The following is a 24,007-nucleotide window of genomic DNA, read 5'->3' as shown; positions in this document are numbered from 1 at the left end:
TCGCTCCCAGTGAAGCATCGCCCCCGCGCACGCTGCTTCTGCCGCATCCACCCGAGGCTGAGACAGGATTCGGGGTTTTGACAGATGCCTGTTTCCCCCCCGCGTGCCCGAGCCCTTTTCCCACATCCCTATGCAGCGGGGAAAGCTCGCTGCTTCTGCCGCAGCCACCCGAGGCCGAGACGGGATCCGGGGTTTTGACAGATGCCCGTTTCCCCCCCGCGCAGCTCCCTCTGGCCAGAGAGCCATGTAGATCCCTTCTTCTTTTCCTTCCCCCCTCCCTCCTTCCCTCCTCTCCTTCCCACTCCTTGCAACTGGCGGCGGCGAAATCGTAGTGATCCGAAGGGTTTGATGGCTGGCACAATGAAGGTCTTCTTCATCTCCTTGACCTCTGCAGCGTCCCCCATTTTCCTCCCCTCCCCCACCCACGGAGCCTCTTCCCCTCCCCTCCCTCCCCTCCCCCTACAAGGGATCTACAACCCATGCGGGAAGTTTGGGGGGGTTGCATCTTTTCCCTGGCTTCTCTGAGATTCGTTCCTCCTGCTTCCGCTCCTTCAGCTGGAGACAATTACACACACACACCCCCAAAGAATCCTAGGCACACAAACAAGCAGCTTCCCCACCGTGGGCTTTGTTCTTAACCGACAGCGGGCAAAGGGAATAGAGAGAGGTGGCGGCGAGGCTACCTTTTGCGGGGAGAGCAGGAGCTTGGCCAATCGTGGAAAGATGCCCTGGGGCTGGGATCCAAGGCGTGCTTAACTAGGCAAGGAACTTGTGCGGACCCCCCGGGGCGTGGGAACTGAGGAAAAGAATAGAGAGGGGGGCATGTGGAGAAGAAGAAGCGTGCCGAGTCCTAAGACACTGGCAATCTGGGGCTGCTGTAAGCAGGCGCTGGGCTTCGGGGGAGGGGGGGATGTGCAAAGCCCCCTCCTCTAATGCTTCCGGCTCTTCTAAGGAAGGGGGTCGGGGGGCTTCTGCATACCCCTCCCCCCTATTTCCGCATCTCCTTGCAGGAACCCCCAATCGCCAGGGACATCGGACTCCAAATCCCATCGCAGCAGCCCCCAATGGCCAGTGTCTTAGGACTCCAAATCCCATCGCAGGAATCCCCACTCGCCAAGATCATAGGACTCCAAGTCCCATCCCATCTGCTTCTAGATCTCCCTCGCAAGCTTCAGCAGCCCCGATGACAGCTCGGCATGCTTCTTCTTCTCCACACGCCCCCCTCTCTATTCATTTCCTCAGTTCCCACGCCCCGGCGTGTCCGCACAAGTTCCTCGCCTAGCTAAGCGCACCTTGGATCCCAGCCTCGGGGCACCTTTCCATGGTTGGCCAAGCTCCTGCTCTCCCTGCAAAAGGTAGCCTTGCCGCCACCTCTCTCTATTCCCTTTGCCCGCTGTCGGTTAAGAACAAAGCCCACGGTGGGGAAGCTGCTTGTTTGTGTGCCTGGGATTCTTTGGGGGGGGTGTAATTGTCTCCAGCTGAAGGAGCGGAAGCGGGAGGAACGAAGCTCGGAGAAGCCAGGGAAAAGATGCAACCCCCCCCAAACTTCCCACATGGGTTAAAGTAGAGCCTTGGGATGCCTTCATATGGAATCTCCCCCCTTCCTCTTGGCTTTGACCTAGGGAGATCCCAGGCGCTCCCACCACCCAGCTGGAAAGGAGGAAAATCGCGGGGTTGGGGAGAATCAGTGAGCCGGAGAAGGCTGTGGGTGTCTCCGCCATACACTCATGTGCCAGCCCTGCTGCTGCTGCTACTGGGCGGGAGCGCAGGGGCGGCGTCCAGCCAACCTGCGGGAAGTCTGGCAACTGACAATGGCAATCCGTCTTGCTTTCCCACTCTGCTCCTCTTTCCCAACGCAAAGGTAGACGGACGGAGAGATAAGACAGAAGAAGGGAGGGCAGCCGATGCCTCGACCGACAAGAGGCACATCCTCTGCACCCTTAAAATCCCCATTTCCTCCCCCCTCCAGAGGAAGGATACTAAAAAATCCCCATTCCCTCCCCACTCCAGGGGTAGGATACTGCAAAATCCCCATTTCCTCCCCCCTCCAGGGAAGGATACTATAAAATCCCCATTCCCTCCCACTCCAGGGGTAGGATACTGCAAAATCCCCATTTCCTCCCCCCTCCAGGGGAAGGATACTATAAAATCCCCATTCCTCCCCACTCCAGGGGTAGGATACTGCAAAATTCCCATTTCCTCCTCCCTCCATGGGAAGGATACTATAAAATCCCCATTCCCTCCCCCCTCCAGGGGAAGGATACTATAAAATCCCCATTCCTTCCCCCCTCCAGGGTAGGATACTGCAAAATCCCCATTTCCTCCCCACTGCAGGGGAAGGATACTATAAAATCCCCATTTCCTCAATGTGACCACTGTCTGTGATCCGGTTCATGATGGAAGGAGGCAGGAAAGCGCGGGGCACCGGAGAGCTCACCCAGCTGTATTTCTTTCGTTAATTTATCCATTTCGGCACAGTCCATAATTTTTCTGTATAATTTTTCCGTATAAAATTTTTAATCAACCACCCCCCCCCCCCGGTCAAAGGTGTCCCTCTTTACCAATCTGAAAATCTGGTCACCTTAAGCATAAACATTCATAGGAGATATGATGAAACATACATTCTAGCCTTGTGAAACAAGCCAATGTCTCCTTTAAAATTTCACCATAAAAGGCAGAGTTTATTTTATTATACCACAACACGTATTTCATCCTTCTTTCTTTGCTCAGATTTATACCAGATAGCTATGATGTAGATTTTTTCCTAACACATTTTTAAATTGGCAAACGGTTTAGCAAAATTTGAAGATCTGCAATTTTCAAAAGTAATTAAGTTTTGATCCATGTATTTTATTTGAAAATATGCAATTAGATAAGACGGTTCTCAAATCTAAAATAAATGCTTTTTTTCTCCCATTCCTCTGCTAAAGTTCTATTTCATCTTTAAAATATGCATCAGGAAAAGACAATTAGAATTTTCATTACACTGCCCTCTCTGCTGTCACTATCAATAGAAAAAGAATATTTTGGCAACACATGCATAAACAAACTCATTTCCAACATGCAAACTGTGTTTCAGCTTCACATATATAATACCCCCAATTTCTCCTAAATATCCTTTGCATTTATAGGTTTGTGAGAAGTCCCTGCTCTTCTCAAAAAAAATCTAGCTAAAATATTCTCTGGGGGAAGAGAATGACTTTTAAATCAAATTAAAACTAGGATGTTGATAAGAGAAGTCAGATGGTAACCAGCTGTAGAGATGTAGACTTTAATATTAAAAGAACTGCAAGCTTTGTAGGATTTCAAAGTATATTTAGTTTAAAACCTAAGTCATAGTGCTAATCTAGTACCTTTCCACAGATAGAAGTAATTCTCTTCCAAAGACTGAATTTAGTGATAGCCATGTGAATCTCTTAGCATAGATTTATCAAAAATTAGGTAACTAAAGTATTTCAATCTTGCTTTTCTGATAAAAAGTATTCAAAGCTGCTAACAAAAATAATTAAAATCAAAACAACTTAAAACCTCTCCCAGGTTCAAATGTACGGTATACCTCTATACTTAAAATATTTTTGCTAGCCCTGATAAACGATACTTTAGAATTGAAACAGTTAATATATCCTATTGATCAGCAGATATTAAAATAGTTGCAATTCATTAAAAAAAATAAAGGCAGTACTTCTTTTGTAGCACTAAATGTTGCAGGAGCTGTATATTTCGAGGCTGGCAAAGCATATAAAAAAGCACACCTCTATGTTCCTTGGTCCTGAGCTTGGATTTCCCTCTGTAATTTTCAGCTTCTAAAAGCAGTCTCTAACTAACACTGAAATTGAAGTAGAGCAAAAACTCATTTTCACTAATTGTGGGAGGGATGTCCATTATTCATAGGATATGGCATTGACTGTGCACTGCAATCTGCATTATTTGCCTAATGACATCATTGTGCAAATGATGCAAATCATCCAATTTCTGTCCATTTGTATTATTTATATATTAGAATTTGCATCCCTGGTTTAATTATGTAATTAAACAAATCAAGTTAATTGATGACAAAAAACTGGTACATTCCATGCAACACCCATTTTACCCAGGTCTACTAACTTGAGATTTCACTGCATAGAGAAAGGCCTCTAAGCCTTTTAGCTATAATTAGGAGATACAATAAGGTTTCTACTAAGCCCCCTTTCTTAATCGGGGTTCTACTTATGCATCTACACCAGTTTGAAAGATAACTGCTCTGAAAGGCAGAGAAATGGTTAGGCTCCCTTTTACATGCATTCACAGAAATTAAAATTATACATGAAAAGAATGTATTCCTGAGTGTCCTCTGCAACCCAAGTATGTAGAGTAACTTAAATTGTGTTCTAAAGTATTATATAAAATGTTTTCAATGCAACCTATGGTACATTTTTTTTTTTAAAGATAATTGAACAAAATCTACCTCTGTTAAGAATCCATATGAATCCAGACCAAGAACTTTAGAAAAGAATCTTATTTTCCATTGTTTTAAAAGGTATAGCAGTTGTAGCACTAGTAGCACAATATATAAACTACAGTATATATCAATCATAGTTTATATGATTAATTGTCAAGAACCCAGCAACAAGAAAACCAGAGAGAAAATAGTACATCTTTTATAGTGTAATATAAAAATGTATCATCAAGCCTTCAACAAATGAGATAGAATTATATAGTCTTGAAGTACCACACACACACACACACAAACACACACACACACAAAAAACCCCTGCATGCACTTAAGAGCACTGCACTTAAATAATAATAGCACTTAGACTTATATACCACTTCATAGTACTTTACAGTCCTCTCTAAGTGGTTTACAGAGTCAGCATATTCCCCCCAACAATCTGGGTTCTCATTTTAATGACCTCAAAAGCATGGAAGGCTGAGTCAAGCCTGAGCTGGTGACAATTGAACTGCCAAACTGCTGTAAGCCGGCAGTCAGCAGAAGTATCCTGCAGTACTGAATTCTAATCATTGAGCCACCACAGCTCTTGTGGTGTCAGACACAAAAAATCAGGACCATTTGTGAGGTTGTAGCATAGAAGATTCATTCAAGAATCAATACATAAGAATCTGGTCAACTAAACTTCAAATTGGTCAATGATAAGGATCAATGGGATTCAGGAGGGGTAAGACTTGGAGTGCTTGTGGGGACACTATGATTCTAAACTAATGATGCACCTAACTCTGCCCCCCAACTTTGCCTGCTCTTCTCCTACAAAAACAGAATATATTTAAATACCAATAAATAATCCAAATGGAGCTTACCAAGATCTAAATGAATTCCTGGAACGAATGGATTGAGAAAGTACATGAGAATAACAATTCCTAAAACCATCAGACATTTGATGAGAAGCAACTTGTCTGTTATTCTGTGCTGTTCAAAAGAGAAAATAGATGAATCAAGTGAAAATAGTCTTCAAATATCCAGCTTCATACTAGCATGTTTCCCAAGTCAGCACCAAATATGATTGTAATATATGTTTTCATTAAAATGGCAGGGGAAACATCTAAAGCGTGAAAACAATATTTTAAATTTAGAATGAAACACATTTTAGAGATTTGTATTACATTTCCAAGCAGAACCCTGTTGACCAATCTTGGGAACAGCAGCAAGTCTTTCATCTCAATTGAAGAAGTTTTCATTTTTATCATACAAATAAATAAGATCTCATTATTTTTTCTTATTGTAGCAGGAACAGAAACACCAGAATGAAAGTCCCTTGATAATGTTTAACTACCAAGAGCCACACAGTCCAAGACTAAACAGCCTCTCGACAGTTACTATGACAGGTTATTGACAAATGGTATTATTTATGGTTAAAAGACAGGTAGAGCACTGTATTTTTCTTCTACTTTTATTCATTTATTATGGTATATAGTAGTTAATGTGATTTTCTCCCATGCACAAACATGCATTTAGAAACAAATGAAATAAATAATTTGACATAGACCTCCACTTTAGGAAACTATCTGTATTCAAGATCCATAAATTCTCCTCTAGGTAACTTATAAGAATAAGAAAAACAGAAAATTGCGGTGGAATCTTATTCCTAACCTTCCATTGCAGGGAAGATCTGCAAGAAATTGATAACTGCATTAAGCTAAAATGTACAGTTAGGAATGCTGTCCATCAAATCCCAGATTAGAAAGAGAGTTTACCACATATCTATAGCCAATCTCTAGGCATTCTTTTCCAGAAGCTCTGAAGAGGCTACCATGTTCTCCATATATAAGACTAATGCATAAAGCAGTTTTGAGGACTTCTTAATTCACAAGAATTGGATTCTCTCTCCATTTACATAATGAAATCAGATATGTTATTAAAACATTTTTAAGTAAATATTAGCTAATGGAAATATAAAATTGGCTCAGAAATTAGGATGAATTAAATGATGCTTTATTTAAGAGGCAGTTCAGAAATAGTGCTTCAGAACATGTGGATGGATTTTTGTACAAACAAGTAATTCTGGAAATAGATTGCAGCTGCTTTAATGAGTCATAACCATTCAGCAGGCAGAGTTCCCATCTGAATTATATATTGCACAACTCTAAGAAATTGGCATCAGCCATTAGAATCTCATCATTAACTGTATTATTTTATCTCTACAAATATGGAACAATTTTTACTCACAACCCAAGTGTGACAATTCAAGTATGGCTCATCTAACTATGACAAGTTGGCAATTCTGCATCACCAGAATTGGGACAAAATTTTAAAGAAAATTTTTCAAATGGCCCAATGTGGATTCAATGTAGCTCTCCACAAAGCTGCTAGTGTTATCGAAGTGGCTCTGCAGACATGGATCTTGGACTAATGGTTAAGTATATCCTTTTGCTATTTAGGACTATCCACAGTGACATCCACCTGATAATTTCTTCATAAGATAAAAAGATCTATAGAACAGAAAATGCAGTATTATAGTATCTTTCTGTAAAATCTTTTAGCATTCGATTTTCATCCATCTAACTTGGCAGGAAGGCAATACATTATAGCCATGGTCAAACCTATAAGAGATATATATTTTAGAAGGCCAATCAGCATCCTCCCAGCCAGATATTTTGGTCAACTAAAGTATCAAAAGTTAGAAGAACCTTATTGCTACCATATTTTAAAGTACTGAAAGTCTAACTGAGCAATTTTAAGGAAAGCTTAAAGGAATGCCATAGGCAGTCCAGCTTTGTCCATGTAAAATGAGGGTCACTTTATTTTATATTGTGCTTTTTATAAAAGTATATGTGCCTGATTTTCAACTTATCTTTTAATCAAATTCTCAAGAAACTCAGTTTTCTCACTAGTTATTGTCTGCTGAATGTTTTTAATCTTTCATCATTTTATATTGTGGTTTTATATTATTGTTAGCCACCCAGAGTTGCTTGGCAGTAAGATGGGTAGCATATAATATAATTAAAAATAATAAAAAGTAGAATCATCCTGAGGCAGATAGATAGCTTTGCAGAGAGAAGGGTGGGGAGCTGACTAGCAAGTAACAGAAAGCAAATTCTGCATACTCCAGAGATCTAAAGAACTTGCTGAAATTTATTCTCCTCAGTCCCTTGAGTGTTTAAGGACAATGGTGAATACATAAACAGACACAGCCTCATCTGTCCAAATCTAGAACTCTAAGTAATGTTCAATATCAAATATCTAACCAAGGCAGTAAACTGATCTGTCAGCAACAGTTTGAGGCTTGTTCTCCTCTCTAAATAAGTCTTCCAGTCTCAGCTATGTGTATATAAGCAACTTCTTAGTGTGTACTTTTTGACCTCTTGCTCCCTCTGGAGAAGGCTTTCTAGAAGAGAGGAACCAGCTTTCTTTGCCTAGGCAATGAGCTGAGTTTCAGCCAAGCAACAAAGAAGTGTTGGGGTGTTGGGGTGCTTTCTATTTGTTGTCCTCTGGCACTTGCTGCCTCCCTCAACATTCTTCTCCAAACCCCCACATTTGTTCCTATTAGGTACAAAATATCAGATCCAGACATGAAGGTCCAATTAACTGATTCATTGCTACTTATGTTTGTGTACAGTCTCAACTAATGGTTATCACCTGCTTGGAGTTAGATAATGGTCAACAGAATTCAAGGGAAGTGGACTAGTTTGCTTATGACTATGTAGGGATTCTAGATTGATACCTCTTTTAACTCTGCCCCAGATTGCTTCATCAGAACAGCATTTATACATAACAGGCACTATGTCAGATACAGATACTCTGCTGCTGTGGTTTGGTTAAATGGAAAGTGGTATTTTTCCTCCACCACACATATCATCCTTTAAATATTAGTCAGTTTTTGTTTTATTGCTTCAGTAGTGAGTTGCAGGTGGTATGCCCCGGTACGGGCATACCGGATCCTGCCCAGAGCACCGGATACCATTCCAGTACGATGCTCCAGAGGGCCCACCCGCCCACCCGCGCTCCTTACCAGTGCTTTATGCTGTTGGTGCTTCCGTGCATGTGCCTGCGCGACGCTCTGCGGAGCAGCTGAGCATCGTGGAGGCTTGCGGAAGTGTCATTTGACACTAGAGCTCATGTGCGCACCATGTGCATGTGCATGCGTGCCATGCGCGCGTGCCGTGCATGTGCATGTGGGTAACTCCGGGGCTGTTCCAACCGTACTGGTTGGAATGGAATCCGGAACCCACCACTGTATTGCTTGTATTCTCATAAGTTGATTTCTGCAACATGATTGTATTGTTTTATTGTAGTCTGTTTGTTCCTTATACCTTATACCCCTTTGGTTTTTGATGTTTTACTGTTTTAGTTTTATTTATTCTTTATTGAGATTTTACTGAGATTGACCATAAAAAAGAATTACAATACAATTGCATAATGGCACTGACTCTTCTGAAAGGCAAAGCAACAAACCAGTTTCTATTTCAGACAAAAATAGTCATGTGAAGTAAAACAAAGTGTTCTAAATACCTTTAGTTATTTGTATATGACCTAAGGGAGAGTACCTACATGTGTACTTCAGGCTCAAAATATTTTTCCCCAATTATTTTTTGTGTCCTTGGAAGATTTCAAAACAGAAGATTTTGTGCACTTGCATTGTTGTCAATATTAAGAAAAACAAAACATTATAGATGAAGATGAACATTTCTCAGAATTTTTTACCTTTTTTGGAGCTCCTGGATATTTGTTTCCCAGTTTTTATCTTCTTGTGAGATTTGTCTGAAATATAATATATATAAAACTATACTAATAGAATAAGAACTTAGATCATTATTTGTTATCGGTAATTATACTTAATATTTATGTTCATATCCACTTACCATTAAGTGACACAACACATACCTATTTCTAGGGATGGATCAGAAGAAAAAATAATGGAATATTTGGGCTCATTTTTAAATGAATCTTTCTTTTGCCAACTCCTCTGACTATATCAATTGTGGCTTGTTCTTTTTAAGTTTCAAAGAACTGTCTTGCTGATGGATAGACCCAAAGAGATTCACCCCTTCACATAATTTCTTTCCAACAATCCATGAATTTAAAAAGAATGGATATTTCACTAACAGTGAATATCAATAGAATTTCTTGAGCTACTGTATATACTCGAGTATAAGCCTAGTTTTTCAGCCCACTTTTTGGGCTGAAAAAAGCCGCCTCGGCTTATACTCGAGTCAGTGAAAAATTTGCCCGAAATGGAGGAGAAAAAGGGCGGGGCCATGCCGCTGGGTGACACTCGTGAATGGCCCAGTGCCCCTGTGAGTTTCCCCTCCCTCTGTGTCAGTTTGCCGCGCAGCGCGCACCGCACCATCCCCCCTTCTCACGTTCTAATGTAATGCAGGCTGTCTTACGATTCCCCTTCCTCCCCCTCCTGCCGCTCTGCAACGATGTCCCACCTCCTCCTTGTTATGGCAAGCAGCCACATAGCGATGTCCCACCTCCTCTGGTACAGTGATCCAATGATAGGAATCACTGTGCCGTGTGTCATAGGAGGCGGGACATCGCTCCCGCGGCTGCACGGGACATCATCATCACAGCGGGACATCAGCATCATGAGGTGAGCTGAAGTATTTCATTGAATACACCGCTAGTTTACTGTTTTTTCTTTGAAATAAATATTCAAAACATTATTGGTATCTATTTTTATTTTTGAAATTTACCGGTAGCTGCTGCATTTCCCACCCTAGGCTTATACTCGAGTCAATAACTTTTCCAGTTTTTTGTGGTAAAATTAGGTGCCTCGGCTTATATTCGGGTCGGCCTATACTCGAGTATATACGGTATTTAATGGTGTTGCTGTTTTTAATATTTATAGGTGGGGATAACAAAATTAAATGATTAAGGGATGCAATTCTGAGCAATTGCTTCATTTAGAATGGTCCTAGACCACCACGTAATAGAAAACTCAGATTTCCATTAATTTCCATTAAATCTATAGCAGCTGCAGGATTCCTATTGAGGTATATAATATAGATATGTTTTCAAAAAAAATTCTCATTCACATTTAATTTGTTGAATTTTTTAAAAAATTGAGTTCGTTCAATTTTTTGTTCGAATCTCTATCAAACCAGATTTCATCCTGCACTTTGACTTCTGTTTATCAGTCCACTTTATACCATAACTACATATTTTAGGGCAATTTCCTCTTTCTCTAGAACTGATTTGGGGGTACACAGGGCTTGGTACAAGTGGTGGGATTCAGCCAGTTCACACCACTTCGGGAGAACTGGTTGTTAACTTTCTGAGCAGTTTGGTGAACTGGTGGTTGGAAGAAATCATTAGGGCAGAGAACCGGTTGTTAAATTATTTGAATCCCACCACCGCTTGGTACATTTATGCATCACTTCCACATATATGAAGATAATTACCTTGAAAATCTGCTGATAGATATTTTGTGAAGAGTTATTTACTGTATACAGTATATGATTGCCTATTCACAGCCTGGAAAGGATGCAAAAGACAGTGGAAAAATATCCAACTACATCTGCATATTTCTTAGTTTTCCAGGAAATGGGCAAGCAACCCATTGTTTTGACAAGAGAGACATTTGAAAGAAAATACAGAATATTACCCTAAATATGAGACCTAAATGGAGCTCTAAAATAAAGTAGTCTAAGTATTGAGATTTCCATAACTTTATCCGTTATTTCTCAAGATCAGCAAGATGTGTCAATTTTCAACCCCCTCACAGGAGAATTCTGGGAAATGAAGTTCACATATCTAAAGTTGCTAAGTCTGGAAACCCTGAGTCCTAACGCTTTCATTATAATAAAGCTAAAAAGATTCAGTGTAGGTCTTGTTTCCAATAAGACTGGCTATCAAGAGCCTTATGTTACCTGTGGAAAGTTTGAGCTTTTCCTTAGCAAGAACTCTAGAGTCCTAACTTTTTGCATTAAGAGGCACTTCACTGCTGTTTCTTCTCTGCTTGCAGGGTTAATTCTCTGGGCTGTCAGCTTCCAAACATGGATTTCATGTTTCAGTTCTAAAAAGAAATAAAATTATTTAGCTGAGAGTAACAATATGGCACATTTCAATGTTCCTAGTCACAACGGAGGTATATATGATATCTCTGGCCAAAACTGGAACTTGGTTCCAAAGCAATCACCAGTCATTTTATGTATTCATGAGCTGGATACCCATGCTTCACGACAAAACTATGTGATCGGGCTATGCAGGAGAAATGTGATTCACAATCTGTTGCTCAGTGGTGGTTGGTGATTGAAAAACATAAGGTGAATATTGCTCCTGCTGCCTTGAGTCCGGAAGCAATTCCATAGGTGAAAGGCACCATAGACATTTTGTGAAGTACCAATGTTTAGTACTGTAAGAAGCCCCAGACTGCTCCTGAGTGAAGAGTGGAATGTTTGCCAGTTTGAACTGAGGTAACAAAAGGTAAGGCAACTAGCAGTTGGACTAGTGTTCTTTTCAGATGGGGAGGGGAAGTAGAACTCCTTAGCATCGGAATGTGTTAATTACTGTATAAAAAATACTAATGATCTGATGATCATTTCGAAAAAATCCTTTCTAAGCAAGCATCTAGAAGCCAAGAGGAACATACATGCCACATTTCAAATTTGTAGACTTTACGGTACTAGAGATTTCGTGATAAGTGAGTAGTATTTGTTTTTTATATATATAGATTACCCTGTTTCCCTGAAAATAAGACCTCCACGGATAATAAGCCCAATTGGGGTTTTGAGCACATGCATTAAAATAAGTCCTTCAAAAAAAAGTCCTCCCCAAAAATATTGCAACACAGCAGCAGCCATGAAGTGACCACGCTTGCTGCTTCCTGAACCTCAAAAATAATAAGACTTCCCCAAAAATAAGGCCAAGTGCTTATTTTGGGGGTGAAAGCAAAATAAGACCCTGTCTTATTTGGGGGAAATACAGTATAAAGTTTACTTTACAAATATTAAATTTACTGCAAAAATTACAAATGCAGTCATTCAAGTGAACCACTCTAATTATGTGTGAAAGTGAAAGAGATTTGGTGTAGATAAAACTGCACAACAGATTAGAGTGTTATAGTATTTATGTACTATGATTGGCTTTTTGTTCATTATATACTTAGATCTTATTTTTAGATATGCTAAATATTCATAAAATGTTATTCATAGCTATGCCAATTTTTGTAATTACTTTATGTCGAGAGCATTGAAAATATGAAATTTATTCAATATTTAAATCCTATTCTTTCTCTTGGCACCAGATCTTTTTGATATATAAAAGATTAATGTACAGTTAAGTTGAATCTTGAACTCTTTGCTAAGCATTAAATATAATACACTGTCAATATAACATCCTGGTGTTTCAACTTGATTTGAACCTGAGTTCTTTTTAAGAAATTATTTGTGCTACACCATATCAAACAATTAAAACATATCTAACATATAAATGATCATTTCTATTTTTTGAAATTATTTCAGTCAGAAACTAAGCTAGAATATAATTTATCATAAATTGTTGTGATGGACTATGACACTATAGGCCAGTGATGGCTAACCTTTTTGTTGTTGGGTGCCAAAAAGTGAGCACACATGCAGGAGAATGTGCATGTGTGTGCCGGCACCCATAATGCAAAGTGCACCCCCACATACGCATGTGTGCATAAACCCCTCCACAAACTCCCCCAGTGTGTGTCGCACTGCTCACCTCCAAGTTGAGCTTGGTATTTCCTCCAGGGGAGAGGAGCCATTTTCACCCACCCTAGGCTACAGAAAAGCCTTCGGAGGCTGGGGAGGGCAAAAAACAGGCCCAACAGGCCAACCGGAAGTTCGGGAACTGGCACGGGAGCGGACGGCTCACGTGTCAACAGATATAGCTTTGTGTGCCAGCTGTGGCACGCATGCCATAGGTTCGCCATCATGGCTATAGGCCTTTAAAAGATCCTGGGCAGAATATATTGCCACTTTTTCCTACCAATTATTTCAGATCACACATTCTGCTTTTCAGAAATCTAGATAGGGGGTAATCACATGGGGGGGGAGCTGAACAGTTGCTTCCTATTAGAAAAGCCACTGCCTACAGCAGGGGTGTCAAACTCATGACATCACGGCAGTGTCACGTAATGTATCAGGACTTTTTCCCCCTTTGCTAAAATGGGGGTGGGCATGGCCAATGCATGAGGCATCCTGCCCAAGGGCTGGGAGTTTGTCAGCCCTAGCCCACAGGATCAATATGATCAAAAACGTTAAAATTAAAGCAAAACCCAAGTGCTAACAGTTCAACAAATGATCCACACTTGATTAAAGCATGCAATAGAAAATAGATTGTAGTAATTATGGTGACAGTGAGATCATGGTTTGTTATAGCAATAGCAATAGCAGTTAGACTTATATACCGCTTCATAGGGCTTTCAGCCCTCTCTAAGCGGTTTACAGAGTCAGCATATTGCCCCCAACAACAATCCGGGTCCTCATTTTACCCACCTCGGAAGGATGGAAGGCTGAGTCAACCCTGAGCCGGGGAGATTTGAACAGCCGAACTGCAGAACTGCAGTCAGCTGAAGTAGCCTGCAGTGCTGCATTTAACCACTGTGCCACCTCAGCTCTAGGTTTGAGTTATGGTTTGAGATCATAGTCTTGCCTTATCTCGTTTGAGTTTCCTTTCCTTTTTATGGACGCAAAGCCCAGAATTAAGAGAATGTCTGAATTAGTCCCCTATTGAATGGTTGTACTAAGGAGGGAGGTGTGTCATGACCTAAATGTCCTTTTTCAACTCTATACTTCTAATCATTTATTAATGTGAATATTCAAGGCCTTTTGATAATCATGGCTTAGAATGCAATGGTGCAATTGTGCACTAGGTTTTTCTTATCATAGTAATTATTATGGGCATAATTTCTATATGTTTTGCAAGGTAGAAAATACTTTTTACTTTTGCAATTTCACAAGAACCCCAGAAGATCGTTAGGATGAGAGAGAGTGGCTCAGTGAAAATTATCTAGTAAAGTCTCATTAGTTGACTGAAGAGCTGAACCTGGATTTCTACAGCTACAATTAGCGTTACGCAACGTTATATTCAGCTAACCCAAATATTCAATCAAAGAAAAGACATTTGTATAATTCAGCTGTCAGTTTTTTCACACAACCTGCCATCTAAGTTTGGGCAATGAATCAAAGTCTTACACTTTACTATTCTTCAAATTATAAAAATGTCTAGAATGGGATCAGAAATACAATATTCTTCCCATCATCCATCTCACCCTTACAGCTACCGAATTCTGACCTGAATGGGGCATATGCCATAAGGTATTTTTCATCATTTATTTACTTATTTATCTGCACAATACCAATTTTAGGGTAATTTTCATCTGCAGTAGATCAAATTCAAAATCACAAATTACTGCTCATCACGAAGCTAAAAAAAAACCTGACAATGTAATTTGTTGCCAAGAAGGACAAACCAATTGTCATTTATTCCATATAAAGACACTGCCTCTCAAAGGTTTCCAGGTTACATCATTTCCAATATCAAGCTGATAACATTTTTCAAAAGATTACTCTTTGGCAACTATCTGGAGAAAAAAGTATTTCTGCAATCATTCTATTGTTTTCAGAAAAGGATTGTTCCTTTCAGTTAGTGCATCTATAATATGCTGTGGTATATATTTTGCACAATTAAACAACTGATGGGATCAAGAAGAAATCAATTGATACAATAATATTCTAAGCCTGATACATTCACTAGTCTATTGACTGGTGTGGGGAGAGTTTGAAAATGAATCTCGTCTGTGTGTGTGTGTGTGTGTGTGTGTGTGTGTGTGTGTGTGTCCTAAATATATATTTGCATATGTTTGTATGTTTGAAATTATATTGGCCATCACCCTGACATTCTATTTGCAAGTTTCTTAATCAGAAGTAGCAGATTTATAGATCTTTGTATCAGTCGAGGGTTCCTACCGGTTTGGACCAGTTCGGCCAAACCAGAAGTGGTTTGGTGGCTTGGGTCGCTGGAACCGGCAGCAACCCAGGCCTGCCACACACCCGAACCGGTTCTCTGGGTGGCGCATAGGCGCCACCATCTTGTTTTTTCAGTTCTGCGCATACACAGAACAATTTTAATTGTGTGCATCAAGTGGGCGAAGCACACACTAGTGAACTGGCAGTAGTGCCTGCTGGAACCCACCACTGCTTTGGATGTTGTTGGATTATAATTCCAATGTTCCTTGACAATTGCCTACAGAGGTAGAGGTTGGTAGATTAGACCTTTAGAGACAGAAGGAAGAGTCATAGCCAGGGGGATAGTTGTATAAGAAACAACTAGTCCTTTAATTTAGTCTGCAGAAGGAGATGAGGAGATATAGGTAGTCTTCAATTTACAAATGATCAAAGCTGTGACTGATCAAAGCTGTGACTGATCAAAGCTGTGTCATTGAAAAAAAGTGAGTTATGACCATTTCACACTTACAACTGTTGCAACAACCCCATGATCATATGATCAAAATTCAGACACACAGCATATGGTTCATTCTTATGAACCTAAACCTGTAAATAAATCTCCTTTCTGCTATAGACACATAGTTAAACCTGCTTTACTAGTAATTGTTAAGGGCAGACTCTCAGAAACACTCATTTGCAGACAGTATGCTTCAATCTTCAACTTACATTTCCAATGAAAGCATGGCAGAGACAGTCCAATTCACCCTATGGGAAAAGTTGAAGACTGGCAAGATTAAGATCAGCTTTCCAAGGTAATCCAGAAAGGAAGCACGCTCAGATGAACTAATGCTATTGTATTGTAAGGTTACATTAACAGAATCTTGAAAATCTGAAAATACATTTCCCCCATATTGCTTTACAGCCCAAGAAACTAAGGAGGGACCTTTGCATATCCACAATTTGCTGCAGCCTAAGCTGCCTCTAGTCTCACTGTTCACTGACTGTGGCTCTTGCCGCTGTCTCTCAAGGTCATTCCCACATTGCATTGCAAAAATCATATAGTATTTGGAGGGCCAGTTGTATTATACTTGAACAAAAATAATCTTAAATTCTGTGGTGCTGCCTGATCATAGTGAGGGGAGTAATTCTGGAAAGGAAAAATGAAAAACATCAGAACTGTATGCCAGCATTATGTATTCCCAGTAGGGTCATTCAAGGCATGAGGTACTTCCAGGTAAACCAAACAAAAGCCTACCTCAGACAGTAGCAATACAAGAAGATGCTGGAGATAGATGATCACTTTAATGACAACCACAAAAGCATAATTTTATTCCATAAGAGAAGGCTATCACAAATCACCCCTGAACTGCACCAAGAAACCAAATGAACCATCAGTTCTTTGAGGGATGTTCTACAAAAAGTTTAGAACTAAGCTTGGTTGAAATAGGTCACATTAACAGAATTTTGCAAGGGTAATTTTGGTGTAACTCTTCTTCTGTCGCCCCTTATACTCCCATGAATCAGGGAGATGTTGCCTGAATTGTTTCTGAAGATCATCTCATTTCTTAGGGCTTTAAAATGTTTCAGACCCTTCTGCCCAGTTCAGTGATGGCGAGCCTTTTCCGGTACCGAGTGCTGAAAAAGTCACGTGGAGACATCACATGCACACTCATTGGGGCTGCACTCTGACAAAGGCAGACTTCCAGGTTCTAGAGTGCATGTGTGCCGACAATCAGCTGGCTAGTGTGCATGTGCACATGGTTTTTGACACTGCCGCACATGTGAAGGGTTTACACCTCTGGAAAAGCCAAATTTCTGGATTCTGGCACACTCAACAATCAGCTGGCCATGGCGCATGTACACACCAGTTTTCAGCACTCCCACACACACGAAGGGACAGCTAATCTTCATGTGTGCATGCATACCAGAAATACAAACAGGCAAGGCCACATGTGCTGGGCCACCTGGCTTCATGTACCAGTTTGGCAAGCATGCCATAGTTCGCTATCATGGCCTAGATAATTGTTCTTCAGTATTTCTCTCAAGATCATCCCTTCTTACCCTCTATATCTAAACATAGAAGCATAAACGTAGGAAAAATGAAATAAATCTACCAAACACTGATATGCTAGGTATCAGTAAATTGAAATGAACTAGAATTGGACACTTTCAATGAAAAGACACTGTTTACTACTTGGGACCCAATTAAAAAAATAAAAGAAAGATCAGCATTTCTTTCAGGGTCAATAAAAATATAGCAAACATAGTATTATTATTCAGGCACTATGCAGTCAGTGGCTAATCAATAGCTATTAGACTTCATGGACACCTTTAATATGTTTGTTATCCTATGCAGAAGAATGTTATGATGGTTCAATTGGAATACAACTGGAAGCTCAATCTGAAACACATCTTGACAGAACATGCAAGATGCAACACCTGAGGTTGGAAACTAGAATACCAAAGTTGGAAATACTGAGAAAATAAGATTAGCTGGTCTGTATGGCTTAGAAAATAGAAATAAAGCAGGAGAATTACAATTACATTTCTGTTTCTGTCCATCCTATCATTTCTTTTTTTCTAACATCATCTTCATACAACTAAAATGATGCCTCTACAATCTATAGGGACATCTTCAAATGGGATACAGAGAAATAAAATTGACTGTATTACTGGTACAAGGAGGTGGAAGAGTTCAATTATAAAATCAAGAAATGGGCAGAGACTAGCTATGAGTCGCAAGTCAAGCGAGGGAGAAGGAATAAAGTAGTTCCATCATATAATTTCAAGCAGATAATCACCATTTTCAACATTAAGTCTAAAGAAGAGTAAATTAATGATAGCAGGTTCAAAAACCATTGTAGAACTGAGAAAAAATATTGAAGTTTGCCTTTTAGTATTAAGTATAACAAAATAAAACAAAAAAAGCATCCAGCAGTCAAGAAATACAGTATGCCTCAGACTAGCAATGAAGTCATTGGAAAAGATAATCAATAGCAATAGCAATAGCAATAGCAATAGCAGTAGACTTATATACCGCTTCATAGGGCTTTCAGCCCTCTCTAAGCGGTTTACAGAGAGTCAGCATATTGCCCCCAACAATCCGGGTCCTCATTTTACCCACCTCGGAAGGATGGAAGGCTGAGTCAACCCTGAGCCGGTGAGATTTGAACCGCTGAACTGCTGATCTAGCAGTAGCCTGCAGTGCTGCATTTAACCACTGCGCCACCTCGGCTCTAAATCAGATGCTATGATATGTCTGTACTTACAAAGATCAGAATCATGCAAGGAATGGTATGTCCTGTGACACTCTATGGAAGCAAAAGATGGACTTTGAAGAAGCAGAATATAAAGAATATATTGATGCTTTTGAACTTTGATGTTGGAGACAACTAGTGATATCCACTTTCGCCAATAGCCAAGAAAACAAACAATGGAAAATAAAGAAATTAATCCAGAGGTTTGAGTATGATCATACTCAAATTATCATACTTTGGATACTTCTACAAAGACAACTCTCTGGAGAAGTTGATGATGATAGAAAGTATAAGAAGAAAGGGATGGCCAGATGATGGATTAGGTTACAGTAGAAGTCAATATACTGTTGGAAGACCTGCAGAGCCAGGCTGGGGACAGATCTTAGTGGAAAGATCTATCTACATTATCATTAGGAGTAAAGACTAACTTGATGCAAGTAATCAACCATCAGCCAATCAGTAAGTCAACATCTTTGCAAAAAGGTCCTTTTTTTCCATGTTCTGTTTTTGCATTTCAGTCATGATCTTCCAGATATTTAAAAAAATGCAGATTATTTCTAACTTTTGAAAGATCTTGTCATAATAAAAAAAAGTTAACAGTACAAAACATAATAGGGCAAGTCATGAAAATAGTGAGCATAAATGTAATATTTTTTAAATATAAAAACAACACTTTTTTTCAACATGAAGCTCCTTTCAGCTTAGTTGACAGGCCAAATGACCCTCTGGCTCCTTTTTAATTGGAATTGCTTCTCTTATAAAATCTAACAGTTATATTCATCTTTACTTATTTATTAATCAAATTTAAATTGCCCAACTCACAAAAAACTACTCTGGGTGGTGCACAGAAATCAAATCATTATAAAAATATTCTAAAATCTTTTTTAAAAGTATTATATTATCAAAATTTAAATATACAAACAATATTTTTGTTTGAAATCTGCAGTCACCTTTCAGAGATTACATTAAAAATTGGAAGTCACCAATTCAGTATCTTTCCCTGCTTTTGTCTGATTACCAGGGAGAATTAACTTTAAATGTTTAAAATATATCTGGACCACAGAATCAGCAGCCATTTTAATCATGTACTAATTATCTATGAATAAGATATTTATACTGGAACAATTCCCATTCTGACGTCATTTCTCTACATGGATCTAGCAAGATTTGTTCAAGACGGATGCTGTGATTGTCCCTTACTACCTATAGTAGTTCATGAAACACTTTTTAAATGAGGTATTTCTTTTGGGAGGGTTACTAAGCTATCATCATCATAATCATTCCAAGAAGCAACATCATTATGTGGAAGTTCAATCTTCAAGCCACGTACAGTGCTTCACATACCCCATCAATCTGTCCCTAAATCAAGCAGAGTATTTCTATTCTCAGAAAAGAAACAAAGTCAAAGTCATTCCTTCAAAAACAATTTGTTTTGAAGGAATGGTCTGATGACAGCCTAAGTACACCTCTATCAAGCTTTACAACCATCCAGTAAGATTCTATATTAGATATGCCTTTTTAGGAAAATACAAATATTTAAATTACTGCTCGTCTGATAGTAAACCAGAGCAAAAGTAATTGTTTGACATTTAACTGTGAAAAGATCTGTTTACACAAATGGCATAGAAACAGTTCTATAATTGTTTTAGCTTTACAGAATTGGGATGAGAGCTTGGAGAAAAAGCCTTAAAAGAAGAAGAAAACTCATGGGAATTACAGCATGTTCCTTATATTATTGATATGAGAAGATTAACCACAGGACCAGTTGTATACAGCGGTTTCAGTAATATCAGCACTGGTTATTTATTTAATATTTATATTTCACATTTTAAACAGCCCATCTCCATGAAAGAGGAACTCTGGGTGAGTCTTTTTTTCTGTTGTATTCAGTGAAACTTATTTCATCTGGCAGAACCTGTCCAAATGATTCCAAGGAGAAAGAAAAGTCTTAATTCTTTTTAGCATAGCCTTCCCAAACTGGTAAGATGTTTAAAGATATTTTAATGTCTTCCTAAAGACTAAAGTGGGTGGCAGTCTCCATTATATGAGCTACGTGGTGCAGTGGTTAGGGTGCAGTACTGCAGGCTACTTCTGCTAACTCCCAGCTGACTGCAATTTGGTAGATCGAATCTCACCAGCTCAAGGTTGACTCAGCCTTCCATCCTTCCAAGGTGGGTAAAATTGTGGACCCAAATTGTTGGGGACAATATGCTTACTCTGTAAACTGCTTAGAGAGGACTGTAAAGCACTGTAAAGTGGTATATAAGTCTAAGTGCTAATGCTATCATGTACTGGGAAATGGACTCCAGAGATGAAGGAAGTTCAAGCCTAAGTAATAATTCAGACAGACCATATGCCTTTAGGGGTGTGCCTCCCCAGATTTTCTTAGTTTGAAATAAAATTTTACAAGAAGAGGTATTGTCCCTGGTATTACAGACAGATGCCTTTCAGACCATCACGTTATTTTATTTTATTTATTTATATCCTTTATTATTTTTACAAATAACCCAAGGCAGCAAACATATCCAACGAATCTTCCTTACAACAATAACCCTAGGGGTGGGTTGGGTTGAAAGAGTGTGATAGGCCCAAAGTCACCAGGGTGGGTTTCATGGCTAGGGTGGGACTTGAACTCATTGGCTCAGTGTGAGAGTCCAAAATGAATTAACCCAACAATCTAATCTCCATCCCCTCTCTAGTAATTTATTTTACTGACTCATAGTCAATCATCACCTGTCATCCCATAATATGATGCATTATTCCATGTGCTACATTCTGAAATGAGAATGAATCTTAACTTCATCTATATGACACCTTAGATGAATTTGAAGAATATTATCATTTCCCATCTTTGTCATTTAGTTTTTTCAGGACTAAATATGAAAGCTATTTCAATAATTTTTCTTGGAGCTTAGTTTGTAGCTTCCCAATTTATCTCGGTTGTTCCTTCAAAAGTATGATACCCATAATTGGATTCGATGTGGGAACAGTATTTGATGTGGAAGCAGAATACAGTGAAAAGATCATATCTGTGATTTGGAAATTTATTTCTGTTGATACAGCCTAAAATGCATTTGTCTTCATTGTAACCAAATCATACTTCTGTCTGTTTATTCAATTTGCAAAAAGCTACTATTCTAGATCTCTTTAGCATTTTGAATTTTATTTTCGTCTTGTGTAATATTAGCTATCCCAGCCAATTGTATATCATCAGCAAACCTGATAAGTGTTCCCCCATTCTCCACTTAAACCCAAAATGTTGACGAATAAATAAACCAAGACTAAACTTTCTGAAATCCTAATTTATATTTTTCAAATTCAATGAAAGATCATTGATCAGAACTCTGAGTCTAATATTACAGACAACAGCATTCCCTTAATTGTCAGCCAGCTCACACTTAACAAGCTTGATAATCAGCATGATAAATGCTTCTGTTCATGACAAGGTATATTATATCTACTACATTACAATAATCTATAAGGGAGTTATCCAATTTAAAAAATGAGATGAAACTAGTCAGGCAAGATTTATACTAACTCCATGATGGCTTCTGATAATTACTACATTGTTTTCAAGATGCTTTGAGATCAATCTCTTTCTGATGCATTGTACAAGTACTAGTATTTTTCAATATCTTCATAAACGACTTAGGAAGAGGAAATAGAAGGGGAACTCATCAAATTTGCAGATGACACTAAGCTGGCAGAATAGCCAACATCCCAGAAGACAAGCTCAGGATCCAAAATGATCTAGACCAATTTGAAGAATGGGCCCTATCCAACAACATGAAATTTAATGTGAAGAAAAGCAAGGCTTACATCATACATAGCAGAAAAAACCCAAAGATACACAGATTGGGTGAAAGCTGGCTCAAAAACAGTAACTGTGAGAGGGACCTTGGAGTCTTTAGAATATGATATAAACATGAACCAGCAGTGTGCAGCAGCATCCAAAAAAGCTAATGCAATCTTTTATTGTATAACAGAGGCATAGAATCAAAATCACTTGAAGTATTACTACCACTTTATAAATCCTTAGTAAGACCATACCTGAAATACTACATTCAGTTTTGCTAAAAGATGTTGAGACTTTGGAAAAAAGTGCAAAGAAGAGCGACTAAGATGATGTAAAGGCCTGGAGACAAAAACAAATGAAGAATGGTTGCAGGAATTGGGTATTGCTAGTCTGGAGAAAAAAAAGGATTAGTGGGTGACATTATAGCAGTATTCCAATATTTGAGGGCTGCCACAAAGAAGAGGGGATCAACTTATTTTCAAAGCACCAGAAGGCAAGACAAGAAACAATGGATAGAAACTAATCAAGGAGAGAGTAGCCTGGAATTAAGGACAATTTCCTAACAGTGAGAACAATTAACCAGTGGAACAACTTGCCTTCAGAAATTGTGGGTGCTTCATCACTGGAGGCTTTTAAGAAAAAGACTGGACAGCCACCTATTTGAAATGGCATAGGGTCTTCTGCTTGAACAGGGGGTTGCACTAGAAGACCTCCAAGGTCCCTTCCAGTTGTATTCTAATTGACTGATTGAATCAAAGTAAGAATTGAGTAATTCTGTCTCTTCTTCATAATCTGTTAGCAATTTGTCTTCTTCATTGAGCAGCTGATATCTGATAATTTTCCTTTTATTTTGCCTAAGACCTGTATAAGCAGCTCTGTTTGTGGTTCTTTGAATTCTTTATTAACCTTGGCTCACTCCTAGCTTTTGTTTTCTGATACATTACAATTTCATACACTGTGTTCTATTTTAAGACCTTCACTAAGCTTTTTGTGTAATTCAATAACTACTTTCTTGCTCCCTATTGCTCTGCTATTAAAAATATTTCCAATTATGTTTTTAATATCTCCTTTAGTACTCCCACTCATCTCAAGTGCCTTTTCTGATTAGTTACCCCTGTCAGGACATCCTACTACTGTTCTGTAGAATTCTACTGTTCCAAAGTCCAAGAAATGTATTAGGCATTGCTTAGTTTTATATTTCCTTAAAGTCAAGAACATTAGCATTACACAGTCACCATCACTACGTTCTGCTACTAAATCCTTCCTATGGATCACCATGAAATAACACATTGTACTGTTCCCCAAAGCAAGTTTGCAGTCATTGTAAACATTTGTATAAAATATAACAGATGTTTCAGAGATAATTTGACATTTCTAAATAGTACAAAAGGACGACCTTATGTGAAAATTACAAAAAAGAAATCTGGAGCTTAACTGTAACTTTCTCATAATTCTCTATGAACTGATGAAGCTGTGACATCAACTAATACAAATCAAAATGTTTCTGATTATAAACTCTGTTAAGAAAGAAAACTATCTATATTCAGACTCACTCCAAAACTATGTATTTTCTCATTCTAAGAGAATATGACCATATATA

The 24,007-nt window shown here is 39.0% G+C and overlaps 1 protein-coding gene across 1 annotated transcript in view; it reads right to left on the bottom strand.

Annotated features, from left to right (window-relative positions):
• OCA2 (OCA2 melanosomal transmembrane protein) overlaps positions 1-24,007 on the bottom strand; it is a 196,672-nt gene that overhangs the window by 73,712 nt on the left and 98,953 nt on the right. Inside the window, 5 exon segments of the mRNA XM_032226226.1 lie at positions 5,296-5,404; positions 6,190-6,265; positions 9,137-9,193; positions 11,308-11,322; positions 11,324-11,453. Coding sequence (XP_032082117.1) covers positions 5,296-5,404; positions 6,190-6,265; positions 9,137-9,193; positions 11,308-11,322; positions 11,324-11,453 — 387 coding nt within the window.

The sequence above is a fragment of the Thamnophis elegans genome, chromosome 11 (genome assembly GCF_009769535.1).
Source record: "Thamnophis elegans isolate rThaEle1 chromosome 11, rThaEle1.pri, whole genome shotgun sequence".
Classification (NCBI taxonomy): domain Eukaryota; kingdom Metazoa; phylum Chordata; class Lepidosauria; order Squamata; family Colubridae; genus Thamnophis; species Thamnophis elegans.
The sequence above is the reverse complement of the archived record's forward strand: the minus strand, read 5'-3'. Positions and strand labels throughout refer to the sequence as shown.